Raw genomic sequence first — 13,553 nt, forward strand, 5'->3', positions numbered from 1 at the left:
TGTTACAGTAACATTAAAAATTAGGTCTGTATTCACAAATATTACAAATAGTATCAGGAAAATACATTTTTATTATTATAATTCCAGGTTCAAACTCTGTATCAGCTTTACAATGCAGAAGTAATGCCTCTGAGACAATTCCCACATCTCGCGAGAGTTTACTGTTACGTATGCGGAAGTTTACATTCAGCGGAGGAAAACGTGCTGCTCGTGGCAGCCGGTTTATTTCACACGTCTCTGCTCCTGGCAGACTAACACAATGTATCCAGTTTTAATTAACGCGGTCTTGTCCAGCTCCCCGGACTTCGACCTTTTGTTTGAAACTCTGTCTTGGCCCAATGAGTCGTGGCCGGAGACGGAGCGGGTGGAAGCTTTGACAGCTTTCATTGAAGGACTCGGACCACTTTTGGCCGACTCGGACTCAGCTGTGCTTACAGGTTCAAAAGGGCGCTGTCTTCAAGATAAAATTGAGTCGGTTATTTGGACGAAATGTCTGCCTTTCCTCTCTAGGATATCAGCGGAGCTCGGTGATGGTGTGCGCTGCAGGGAGAGCGTCGCCGCCGCTTGCAGGCTTGTGAGTGTTTGTGTACCTCTGTGTGATGAAGCGCTGTGGAGGCGAGCGTTGGTCTCCATCCTACCGTCTTTGCAGCTATCAGAGGAGGAGCTGCCCGGTCCGGGGGTACTCAGTGTGGAGGTTGCTTGTGAAGTCATAGCTGTTCTCATACCATTTCTGTCAGCGGATGAACAGCTGACACACGCCACCTTGTCATCTGCCCTGTCCTCCATCAAAACACTGCCTGACGCGCTGGTGTCCAAAATCATAGTCAGGATTGTCTTAACCCTGCTGAGCTGCTCCAACGGTGCGACGTTACAAAACCTCCTACAGATGATCCTGGATGATTTGTGTAGCTGGCACTGCACCGAGCGCACACCTGTGGTTACAGAGCGCACACTACTGTGTTTGACCGCCCTGTCTGACCACCTCCTTAAACCTCACAGCCTCCCGTCTTCCTCCTCCTCCTCCTCCTCCTGTGAGCCAGACCCTCGCCTGTCCCTGCAGTTCTGGAGGATGATCCAGGATGGGCTGATTCATAGAGACAGCCTGTCACGTAAGAGGGCATTGTACCTGCTGAAAAGGTGCACGGCCCTGTCAGAAGAGGAGGGGTTAGACTGCCCCCTCTGTCCATCAGAGGAAGGTACTCACACTGCGCTGACACCAAATCAGATTTAAGTGTTTACGTGTGTGTGTTTTTTCCTGAAAATATTTGAACGCTTTTGCAGATGAGATCTTGTTTAAATGGGATTTCAACAAGAGTAAGGTGCTCAGAGAGTTTTGGGAGGATTATGCACTGGTGATGGAGACCCTGGAGGAGAACCAGGTAAGATCTCTCAGATCACATGCTCCACAGAGGTGGGCATCATGATCATACAGCTTTGTACCATTCATTTTCTTTCCTCTGCAGGTTCATGTCGTCCGGCCAGTTTTAAACAGAATAGACACGCTGATCCAAACAACAGTAAATGACAGTCAAGGTAACACTAGAATTGTTTCTAACAGGTTTATGTCAAAGGTTCTGGTTTTGTTTAGGTGTAGGTCAGATGTGGTTGTACATTTTGTTTATCTGCTTTAGGTCAAGGGCTCCTCCACCCGTCCTGGCTCCTCTGTGTGTACCAGCGCATGTTCCACAGTGAGAATAAGTCCTTAATGAGAGAAGGAGTGTGTCATCTGCTCGAGCTGAAAGTCCTTCAGCGGTCAGACTTCGCTTTGTCGTTTTCTCAGGTACAAACTCATTTGAATGTTTTTTCCCTGTGATTCTCAGTGAATTTTAATGAGGGGAATTAAAGTATCCTGTTTTGTTGCATTGCTCTGAAGTTTATCGTTGGCCCCTTTATGGATGTCCTCTCTGAAACATCACTCTTCCACAGGTGAGGATAGAACATCATTTAACCAAGGGTTACTGTATGTTTTTAAGTACTGCTTTTCACCAGCCTGAATGAAAGCAGCTGCTGTGCTTATGTAGGTCAGTTGGGCAGAGTGTTGGTGAGTGTCCTGAAGTGGCGGTTAAACTACAAGACTTTTTGGCCACCTTTTTCAGCAGCCTCCCGTCACAGGAAAAAGGTAGCGGCTTCACATTTGCACATCTGTGACTGGTAAATGCAGATGGCTATCGCTCATGATTGGTGTGTTTGCTCTGTAGGCTGTGTGTTGCTGCAGCTGATTCAGCAGCTGGGGTCTAAGCACTGGTGTGCAGTGCCTCTCTTCTTTCTCTCACAGGCCTTGTCCAAACTCCCACCAAGTCCTCTGCTTGGAATCAGTGGGCTAACTGCTCTAAGGTAAATCATTGTGTCCACAATGAGACCTCCTGTGATGAAGCACTTAACATTTTAGCTCACTTTCTGTGTTGTACAGGGAGGTGCTGCGCAGCACCATGATCACTCATCAAGTCCTGTTGAGAGGAGCTGCACAATGCTTTCTGCTGGACTGTGCCCTCCGTCTTACAGTGGTGGTGAGACAGAAATAGGGCTGAATGTAATAGACATAACTGCAACACTATAGGATTACATGTTTTGCTTCTTTTTCAGAGTGAAGTGACTTTTGATGATATTTTCAGTTTCCTGATGCATTTCCGTGCAGACGAGTCACTGTGTAGAGGGACCCAGCTCTGGAATCAGGTACGGTGCAAACCGAACCTGTAATGAAACAGCATGTTGGAGCAGTTGTATGGCTGATTTACGGTGACCATAAATGTTTCTGATTTCACTGCAGCTGTGCGATTGGCTCTTGGACAATGAAGGCAGTTTCAAGCCCAGGATTATAGATGGAGATTGTACTGGTACTTCCACAGATAAGGAAAGTGTCAGAGCTTATGTTCGAGACGAGATGCTCTCATATCTCCGAGTCCCAGCAAGCACCGGTAATGCTGAATTCATAGAAAGTAAATCATTTTGCAGGAGATGTTATTTTTACATGATACATTTTAAAGTTGTTTTCCTGCTTCCCAGGTCAGACTGAGAGGTTACCCGACTCTAGAGAGGCTGATAAATTGGCCAGAGCCATTCTGCTGTGTGTGGACATGAAGAAGAGTCGACCTGGAACAGACATCAGTAACACTCTGGAGGCATTACTGTCTCCTCTACTGGACACCCTGAGCAGAGTCAGCACCAATATCTACCTGCCTCTGCGTAAGAGTGACAAAAGCCTGCAGCTTGTGCTCAGGCTGTTGCAGCTCGGAGTGGTGCCAAGCAGTCTGCATGTGGACAGGGAGCAAGGTCTGTTACAATACCACTGATTCTTTGTTAGAGCTGTCAACTCTGCCCTCAGTTAATACACAATAGGTTGGATGCTTAATAAGAACACATGCCAGCCTCAGGATTTGTCAACTACACTTCTCACTTTTTTGTTTCCCAGGTGATGATGTGATGGTTGCCATGGAAAATATCATTGTGAAATTTGTTGATCCAATCCAGGACTTTATCATGAGGCGGCTGTGTGGGGAACTGCAAGAGGTAAACAGCAAATCAAGTAGATCGCTATCACTCCAATTACCGGGTGGCTGACTGTTCTCTGATATACAGCTGTTTGACGTGGAGCGAGCAGAGCTGTATCTTTGCGTCTTGACGCAACTGGTCAGCATGTGCAAATCTACGCCCCACAATAACATTCAGAAGAACTGCTTCCCTAAACTCATCAAGTACAGCCTGACGGTCCTGCAGGAGCCAAGCCAGCAGGTACCAGCAGGTCACTGTCATCAAACAGAGTTTTCAGTCAGCTTTGTTTTTTGGCTGTTTCAATACTTTGTTATTTTTTTCCTGTTTCCAGATCCCATCTGTGCCAAACCAGGTGGCTAGAGCAGTTGCCATGGCAACCCTGGCCACAGTATGTGGACTTGTGGAGCAGGAAGTGAATGATATACGACCAGAGACTTATTCTGCTCTCAAGTCACTAAATGATTACTTCTACAGTCCAACATCCTTTTCATCACAAAGTCCTGCATCTCCAGGAAATGTCAATAAGCGCCTGCTTAAACCACAGATAAAGGACAGTTCAAGGTCAGTGGAATAATCCAGAATACACATGTTGTTTTATAAGCAGGCTGCCATAAGTGTTTCTTTGTGGGTTTTTTTGTAGTGATCTAGAAGCTCAAAGTCTTATGCAGCAGGATTGGGGACGCATCGCTGCCAACTTTATGCGGGATCAGTGGATTTGTCTGAACTTCCTGATTCGGACTGTTGGGATTCCTCAATCTGTAGAGACCCCCGGGTCATCAGAGACTCTTACGGTTGCTCTAAGTTGCAGTGTGGAGGCCTTGGCTCTGCTGCCCAGTGATCTGGTTTTACCTGTGCTTACCTTTATGGAGACACTGCTGCCACAAGTGAGCCTCACTCAACCTCTGCACAATAAGAATAAGGTTTTTAGCTTGGTTCTAATATGAAGCGTTTTTTTTTTTACTTAAATTTTCTATTTTTCAGTTAGTACATGATGCTGAGGCCCTCTGTGTTGAAGCTGTGACCCTGAGCTGGGAGTTGGTACAGGGGCTGAGCACTAATGCCCACGACTTCTGGCCAGCCCTAAAAGGCTTCATCACCATGGCCTTCCACCACAAACTTCTTTTGTTGACTCACACTCAGGCTCCAACCCTTACAACCAACCTGAAACAGGTGATTCAACATATTCTGCTTAAAAGAAAGAAGCAAATCCTTTGCATTTTCACCTTATATTTTCTTCAGTGTATAAATTTGTGTTGTTTTTAGGTGGCCGCTAATCTGATGGAGCTGTCTCAGTCAAAGAGTGGAGTGTTTGGTGTGCTGCTACAACACTGCTGTCAGACGTGGCTGCCCCTGGCTGGAGGCAGCGCTGAGCAGGCTGACACTGTGTTTTCTAGTGTTTTCAACCACATGAACATTCTCGCAGAGGCTTGTGTGTACGGACCAGTATTCAGGAGAGATCAGCGGTAAGCCTTAACAGCACTTTAAAGGTTGATCAGCTGAATTAAGTGTTTTTATTTAAAACTCTTTTATCTTTGTAAGACTCATCCAGGATGTCCAGATATATGTGGAGCAACTTGGTGAAAAGTGTGCTGCCAATGTGGCAGTTAAAAGGTACCTGTCTCCCTGCAGCTTTGATTCTAAATACTGCCACCAGAGGGAGTTCTTGCTTTCTTAACTTAAGTACTGGTTTTATTTTTCAGTGATGACAGGGACGACCAGTTGCCTCGCACATGTGCAGTGTCTTTCCTGAGTCGCTTGAATCCATCTAATAAGCAGCATGAAAAACTAATAGAAGAACTAGTTATTGATTTGTTGAAGAAGGTGGGTTGTGAGTCAGTATAGGCTGAAATAGATTGATTCAGGTCACCTTAATTTAACACGCTTTCCATTCTCTTCTCACTCCATTACCCCAGGACAGTGACATATCCAAGTCAAAAGTGCGTTACTATAGCAACTCTTTGCAGCATCGTGTCAAAAACAGAGTATGGCAAACCCTGCTGCTGTTGTTGCCCAAACTCAGAGAGGTAAGACCTTTATCCTCTAAGTCACACAGGAAATAACTACTGAGAAGATAAACATTTCTTTCTTTGTGTGTGTGTGTGTGTATGTATGTGTGTGTGTGTGCAGGAGTTTGTTGCCACTTTGCTGAACCACGTGTTTGAAGCTGGATTTTGCAGTAACCAGGCATCAGTAAAGTATCTGATTGAGTGGATGATGATTCTGATTCTTGTACAGTATCCACAACACATCAACAGCTTTTGGGCCTGCTTCAACATGGTGAGCTTCCGCTCTGAATACTTACACATTGCATTATGAGTGAAACTCTTAAATAATTCAGCAGTGTCTGTTTTCCCTGTGCAGGATCATGAACAGACTAAGACAAGTGTCTGCACCTTCTTATCTGTCCTGGTGCACTTTAATGTCATCATCCCTAATATTAAGGATAAGGTAAAGCTTCAAAGCTTTTTTTTATTTCTGGACTTCAATGGCATTTTTCTCCTGTCACTTCTCATTATTTACAGCATCCTATCTCTGTCCTTTAAGGCAGTGCAGTTGCGAAAAGCACTTGACGTCATCCTGCAGTCTTGTTTCAATCACAACTTCAGTGTGCGTCTGTATGCCTTACTGGCACTGAAGAGAGTGTGGAGCTTGGCAGAACAGCAGTCAGAAGAAGAGGCAGCAGCTTTTGGAGGGCTGTCCTCTGTAGTCAAGGCCTGTCTGAACCAGGCTGAAGCTATGCAGAGCACTGGGTGAGAGCAGAGCAGCTGCAGCAGTTGCAAGATGTTTTTTTCATCATACTGATGCACGTGTTTTCTGTCTCATATTTAGTAACGCTAACAAGAACTGGATAAGGATACAGGAGCACTTCTTCTTTGGTGCATTTCATCCTGTGCGGGATTACAGTGTGGAGGTGCGCTGGTTTGTTTCTGCAGCACAGATGCAGATACAGGAACACAGTTTAACTAACAGGCGTTCTGTCCTCATTTTGCTTTTTAGACCATCTTCCATACTTTTCCCAGTCTATCAGAGTTGGCTGATGATGAGTGGATACCAGCCTGGAAGTTTGAGAAACTATCATGTTTCTCTGAACGTGCAGCTCTTCCCTTGAGAAATCCTGTTCCTGATTTAAACCAGCTGCAGCCTGGAAACTGGATACAGCAAGATAGAAGTATAGTACACACAGTATCACACTCTTATCCTGCATTTACTGGGTAGTTAGTTTTGGCGTTGTATCTGTCAGGTGAGCAGGATAAGGAGGAGCGCTGGGCTGAGGTGCAGAAGAAGATTACACCCTGGAAGTTGGGCATCCAGGAGCAGGAGCTTGAACTTCAGCTAGTTCCCCCACAGAGGGCTGCTCGCCTGGGCAAAATGCACGGGAACCTGCTGGTTGTGGCCTCGCTAATCGACAAGCCCACCAATTTAGGAGGTCAGGAAATGCTGAACCTGTCACATTGTTTCTGGTCTGTTTGTAATCCTGTTGCATAATGATGATCCAGGTCACCACTTGAATGCTCTTATCAGACGTCAGACAGGGAATGTGGTCGTCAGACACACATTATACATTCAGTGCAGCTTCAGTCCTGTCTAATGATAAGAGGCCGAAACAATCAGAGTTTGTTTATAAAAGAAAATCTCTATTCTCCAAAAACAATATTGACACTGAGTGATGTAAGCGAGAACATTTGCTTGGTTGTTGCTGTAAATGTTTAACTTGGAATCACCCATTCTATTACCAGTGCAGGTCTGTTTTTTTAATCTGTCTGTGCTGATGATGACAAACGAGTTGCCCTTTGAGCTGAATCATCACTGCTGCAATGACTCAGGACTAAAAACAGCCCGCATGGAATGAAATAAATGAAAGGAACAGTGACATTCTTCCCTTCAAAAGTAAAATAAATTGTTATGTATCATTTTATTGTTGTAGGTCTGTGTCGGACATGTGAGATATTTGGTGCCAGTGCTCTTGTTCTGGATAGCCTGCGACATGTCAGCGACAAACACTTTCAGGCACTCAGCGTCTCGTCCGAGCTGTGGCTTCCTCTGTTGGAGGTGAACTGCATTTCATTTCCATGACCATCTTAGACAAAGTGTCATTAAGATAGGGTTGGCAAGCTTGGGGTTAATTCCACAAATATCAACAATACAAGCACACAGGAGTCAGATGCTGACGGCAGTACAGCTGTAAGATGTAGTTTTCTTAATAGCTTCCTGTACTGCTGTGAGCAGAAAACTGTAAAGAGACCTGTCAGCATCTTTTTTCAGTTTCAGTCTTTTTTTCTCAGGTCTGTAATCAGAGATATGAAGTAGCATGATGTTCTGATGTGGCCTGTCACCTCTTAGTTTCACACGAAGTGCCAATTCAGTGCTCTGACTAACTCACGTCGAGTTAGCAGTCCCTCCTTGAACAAGCTCTCAGAATGTGTTACATGATGCTCTTTGAAACCTGCTCATTCCCTGATGTACCTCCCTGTCTCTGGCATCGTGTTGTCCCCCATATGGAGCAGAAAATGCTGATGATAGTACTTGAATCCATTTAGTCCAGCAGGCTGACTGATTGGTCTGGCATTATGACATGAAACAGACTCTCTGTCCAGTGAGTGTTTCAGGACCGCTAACACTTAGCCAGCCAGTGCCGTTGGCAGGACTAACGCCATTACCAAGCTGTTTGCGAGCTGTGCACTTGAAGATGACAGCCTCTAGCATTAGGAGCATGATGTTTAACAGGTTTTTTAATTGCTGACTAAAATCACACAATGTCTGTCCTTCAGGTGAAGCCAGTGGAGCTTACTGACTTCTTGCAGGTGAAGAAGAGTGAAGGGTACTGTATAGTTGGAGTAGAGCAGACAGCCAACAGCCACAGTCTGCAGGATTACCAGTTCCCTGAGAAGACTCTGCTACTTCTGGGGTATGACCAATTTAAATATGACCTAAAACCATGAAAAAGTCATGTTTTTCCATCTGTGCAGCCACTTTACACACGACCAGTTGTGCATGAATGCATGCACGTCTCCATCTTCCCATGCCCCTGTGACTTTCACACAGATAAAGGTGTGAGCTGACGAGGCTATTTAATGTTATCTCTGCGCTTTAGTGTGGCTCCCTGTGGCGCACGTACTTCTCCTCTCCATTGTGTACCTGTCGGGGCATGCTGGTCTGTAATTGGCCGCCCCCGGGGACTTGAGAGCAAAAGAAATTAAATACACCAACCAATACAAGCAGTGGGATGAAGACAGCACTTTATTTTGTAGTGTTGGTTGTATGTCTTCAGTTAGTTGGACATATATAATTAATCTAAATATGTGCAGAGAAAGACTTAGATTATTATTGCCTCACTCTGTGTTAGTATCCTGCTTTGTATCAGTCACAGGTTTGAGCAGCTCCCCATATGTGGGCTCCATCTTGAGTGCTTTCAGCTGTACACTCCTCAGCACAGCGTGTCTTGACTCTAATTTCTCATCAGGTAGCTATTACCTCACCCAGTTGCACTCAAGATAAATGCAACTCTCTCAAATCGTGCTTTCCTTACTGTGTGGCACACTCGGCAGAGATCGAACTCATTACCTCTTTATGTTTGCTTTGTGCACCCCATGCTGCTGGGGCTCACTATAGACTCAGTCAATCACAGTTTGAATTGCTCCTGCTCTCTTGTTTAATCTATAAAAAGAGCTTATTGCTGATCATTAAAGATGGCTTAATTAAATCACATTTAATATTTAAAGTAGTAAACATTAATACATTTTTTGTGTGTATTCTGTTCTCTCTTTTATTTTAAAGCAATGAACGCGAAGGGATTCCTGCCAACTTACTTCAAATGCTGGATGTGTGTGTGGAGATCCCTCAACAAGGGGTCATCCGCTCGCTCAACGTGCACGTTAGCGCCGCCTTGTTGATTTGGGAATATACGCGACAACATCTCTCCTCCTCTGGATCAAATTAAATCAAAATGAGGAAACCAGCAGTGCCGCCTGGTGCGACATCAGTCAATTCCAGATGTTTTTTTTATACTTCAGCTTCTGAAGCTGCTCAACACAATTAAATGTCATGGCATTTAAGGACTTCCATGCTGTGGGGAGAGTGGCCTCTGTCCTTTCAGGTTTCAGTGTCGGCCAGCACTGCTCTTGTGCCTTAATGAGAGTCATGAATAAAGATCAGTTCTGGTTAATACATTGAAAGGTTCCACTTGGCGTGCTGTTATATTAATGAGTGTTGGCAGAGCAGCAGAAATGGAAAGTTTCCTCTTTGAGGAGGAAGTGTGTTGTTTATCTGAGAATCAGCTCTGCATGTGCACCTAATGAATTCTGATAACACTCTTTTTAGAAGGATTTTCCTTGGCTTTTGTTTTGTTGCTGTTTTTGGCTTGAAGTTGAAACTTTTTTTAATACATTCATAGAAATAAAAGCTCCCTTTTAAAAAAAAATAATTATTGACCTGTGTTTATTTCCTTTATTGATTATATTAACAAAACAAAGCACACGGAACACTGAAAGGGTTAAATGTGATGCAGGTGTTGATGCGTCCTCCTCCCTCCCTTTACAAAAATACATTCACCTGGAGACCCTCTGATCTGAACTGGAGCAGCAGATGGAGCAAAGTCATTTATTATCCATCACGTAAAGCCTGTTTTGTTTTAGCCGTCATGTGAGGACAGTAGCTATTTGAGCAGGATATGGACAGTGTGGATGGCTCCTTGTTGGAGCCCGGGTCACCTCTGCTGGATGTTGCGCTAGTGCCGGCGGCGGCTACAGCGGCTGCAGCAATCAACGCAAGCGGGACTGGAGGCGCAGAGCTCGGTGTGTCCGGGCGCACAAAGCTGGTCCTGGAGATTATCATGGTGCTGATGTGTTTAGGCGCTGTGACAGGTACAGACCGATCTGTTGATACTTTGTTTAATTATTTAAACATGTCTTAGACATTTTAATTCATATAGTATAAAATCACATGCTACATTTTGATAAGTTTCAGGCTACTCACAAAAAAAGTCTTAAATTCTGCTGGAACACGGAGAGACTAATGCAGCCAACAATTGTCTTTAAAAGTTTTGCTGTGAGGGGACGTTTTTTGTGTTTCCATGCACACCTGTTTCCTTTTGTTCCCATGGTTATTCATTAACACACACACACATACATAGACTGTGTGTGTTAAAACAACATTATTTGTTGGACTGCATTTTAATATGAAGAGTTTACACAGTGTGTGGGACAACGCATTGTTAAAGATTAGGCAGTGTGTAGCTGGGATATGTCAACAGCTCCACCACTCAGCCCACTCAGGTTTAAAGATGGTTATATCTGCAGTCCATGCTGCGTGTATAAAGTGTCGCTGTGTGTGTCTGTGCAGGTAATATTCTTGTCATTGTCATTGTGGCTGCCAACAAGACTTTCCACTCGGTGACCTCGGTACTGATCATGAACCTGGCCATCAGTGACCTCCTGGTGGCCATTGGTGTTATGCCTTTTGTTGCTCTGTCCATCATGAGCCACGGATGGGTGAATTGCAACGTATGTCACTTCCTTATTAAATGTTATTAGTCGAGGTTATTGCATTTGACTTCTAAAGCCATGGTGTTGAGGTTCCCTCTCTCTCTCCTTTCTGATAGGACCTCTGCTTGTATGTGGGTTACACCTCCTCTGTGTACTGTACAGCCTCTGTGCTGACAATAGCTGCTATTGCCCTGGACCGCTACCACTCCATCGTGGATTGCCTACGCTACAGCTCCCGCTGTACCGTGTGGAGGACCTGTGCTGTGGTCCTGTGGATCTGGCTGCAGGCCTTGGCCACCAGCTGCCCTCCCCTCCTGGGCTGGAGCTCTGTCAGCTACGTAGGTCCCATGTACAGCTGTGCAGTAAACTGGGCCAGCAGTCCCAGCTACACTGCTTTCATGGCTGCACTCTGCTACCTCATACCTGCTGTGGTCATCCTCTTCTGCTATGTGAACATTGTGAAAGTGGCCCGCAGCCATGCCAGGAGGATTCACACTCTTGAGGACTCAGTGCAGCGCAGCAGGAATCCAAACTCTTCCCTAGCGCCTGTGGATTCATCTCACCAGCACTGTCAGAACCTCCATAGCCCCTCCAGACTGATCTGTCACATAAGTGGACAGTTTGTGTCTCAAGTCAGCACAGAGGGAGAGGATTATATCAACCCTGTTCTTCCTGATGCTATAACAGATAGCAACCCTGCATCCAGGCGTTTCTTCTCCTTTCTGGCTCAGAGCACCTCCCAGCCAGCTCTGCAGAGCTCCCAGCAGCACAATAACCATGGAGTGGTGCGTCTTTTCTTGGTCATCTCAGCCTTCTTCCTCTGTTGGACTCCTTACATCGGCGTAGCTCTGGTCCAGGCTGCAGAAACTGCAATTTCAGGCCAGTCCACCCTTGTGCCATCCTCTGCTGTCACCTTCTCTTACTGGCTGGTGTTGCTGAACTCTGACATCAATCCTCTGCTGTATGCTCTGCTCAGCAAGCGTTTCCAGAGCGCTCTCCAGGGACTCAGGCAAAAAATGAGAGCTCGACTGGGGAGTATTGTAGGCAGGGGAGCGGAGGTCAGACCAGAGGGAGAGGACGGCAGGAGCAGCGACCCGTGCACTCTGACCACCACACACGCCAGTCTGCCTTCCAGCTCTGAGAGTTTGACCTCTTCCTCTTCGATTTTTACTGTTAGTGCTGACTTTAAACAATCTGAGGAGCATCTATGCAAAGTGTGTAATTCTGGGAATACTTCCTCATCCTCAGTTTGGCAACATGCTTGTGGTGACAGGAGGGTGGACTGCCTGCAGGTCCCTTCTAGGACACAAGGGGGCAGCAGACTACCTTTTTCTGCTCTGACAGAGGAACGGGAGGCCACTTTTTTCTATGGCCAGATAACAGTGAGGGTGGAGCACGATGTTTGTTGATATATTTGTCATCGGACTGAGGCTATAACCAATATTTATTTCCAACATTGCTTTATCAGTTACAGATCATCGCCATTACACAAAGCTCAAGTTTGAATCTAATCAAATCCAGATTTATAATTCAGACTTTTTTTTGCTTGCCACATCATTTTGGATTCATATAAAAGGCTCATTTCACATCTAATGGATATAGAGCGGATACAGTATGGCTGCAGCAAGGCTGTTAATCTGAAAATTATGTCCTAGTTTCCCTGATTATTCATTTAGTTTACAAAACATTAGGCTTAATATCTCATCACAACTCTGTCTTGTTATATCTCAGCAATATTTCCCACGTAAAAATAAGAATGCCTGCACAACAGTCCCAGCAAATGTCGCATTTTCTTGACTAAAGATGCTGAGCAAGAACAAAACCTGGACAAGGAAAGTGTATTGAAAAGAAATCTTTTTATATAGTACATGTGATTACACTTGAAGAACAGTAGATCTAATAAACCCCTCTTTTATTTACGCTCTTAAATATCTCTTCCTCAAATGTGATAATCATATGTTGCATCTCAGTGTAAAAATCATCATTCCTTACAAAGGTTTACATTTATATCTAGCAATAATTCCAGAGGAATACAATATTATTATTTATTGTCATAGAGAATGACAATGGGAAACAGTGCTAATGTACTCTATTGCGAAACAAAGAAAAGGCAGTGAAGTGGACTCTTCAGCTGTATCTGCTGGGACAGTACGTGCATGCTCATTCTGCGACTCCCCCATCGTTAGTCAGCAACCAAATGCAAGAAGAAGAAAAAAAACATTAGAAAAAACGTCCTGTGTGATGCATTGAAAGTTTGTTTGGGGGAGGAAAATCATTCAGATGAGAAGTATTAAAGAGTCTCTCTGCAGCAGTCTGTAGTGGAACTGTAAAAAAACAACAAAGCAAAACAAAAACGATAGCAACATGTGGTCGAGTGATGTTCATACATTCACAACAAGGCAGAGTTTACACCTTTGCAAGCCACGTGCCTCAGTTGCTCTTGGGTTCATCTTGGTTGGTTGAAAAAAAGTCACAGATGAAGACAGATACAGTAAAAGTGGAGAGTCGTCCTCGTGTGTGAGCACAGCTCTCCTCAAACCACAGTGAGATAGTTTGTTATTTTAATAAATTGCCACACATTTT

General features: G+C 44.8%; 2 protein-coding genes across 2 annotated transcripts; both read left to right on the plus strand.

Moving 5' to 3' along the window:
* Positions 1 to 184: 184 nt before the first annotated feature.
* On the plus strand, positions 185 to 9,907 carry tarbp1 (TAR (HIV-1) RNA binding protein 1). Its single transcript, XM_028423225.1, has 29 exons — positions 185 to 1,196; positions 1,282 to 1,379; positions 1,464 to 1,533; positions 1,632 to 1,780; positions 1,874 to 1,926; positions 2,022 to 2,119; positions 2,199 to 2,334; positions 2,411 to 2,507; positions 2,584 to 2,673; positions 2,768 to 2,915; positions 3,004 to 3,270; positions 3,410 to 3,507; positions 3,577 to 3,729; positions 3,821 to 4,050; positions 4,130 to 4,373; positions 4,471 to 4,659; positions 4,753 to 4,952; positions 5,029 to 5,100; positions 5,190 to 5,310; positions 5,403 to 5,513; positions 5,617 to 5,766; positions 5,851 to 5,937; positions 6,034 to 6,239; positions 6,319 to 6,400; positions 6,487 to 6,658; positions 6,731 to 6,916; positions 7,415 to 7,539; positions 8,259 to 8,395; positions 9,265 to 9,907. Exons 1-29 carry the CDS (start codon positions 260 to 262, stop codon positions 9,425 to 9,427), a joined length of 4,869 nt encoding a protein of 1,622 aa, XP_028279026.1. The 5' UTR covers positions 185 to 259; the 3' UTR covers positions 9,428 to 9,907.
* Positions 9,908 to 10,156: 249 nt separating this feature from the next.
* Positions 10,157 to 12,379, plus strand: LOC114447654 (5-hydroxytryptamine receptor 1D). The gene is made up of 3 exons (XM_028424042.1): positions 10,157 to 10,349; positions 10,828 to 10,988; positions 11,087 to 12,379. Exons 1-3 carry the CDS (start codon positions 10,157 to 10,159, stop codon positions 12,377 to 12,379), a joined length of 1,647 nt encoding a protein of 548 aa, XP_028279843.1.
* Positions 12,380 to 13,553: the final 1,174 nt, after the last annotated feature.

The sequence above is a fragment of the Parambassis ranga genome, chromosome 15 (assembly GCF_900634625.1).
Source record: "Parambassis ranga chromosome 15, fParRan2.1, whole genome shotgun sequence".
Lineage (NCBI taxonomy): Eukaryota > Metazoa > Chordata > Actinopteri > Ambassidae > Parambassis > Parambassis ranga.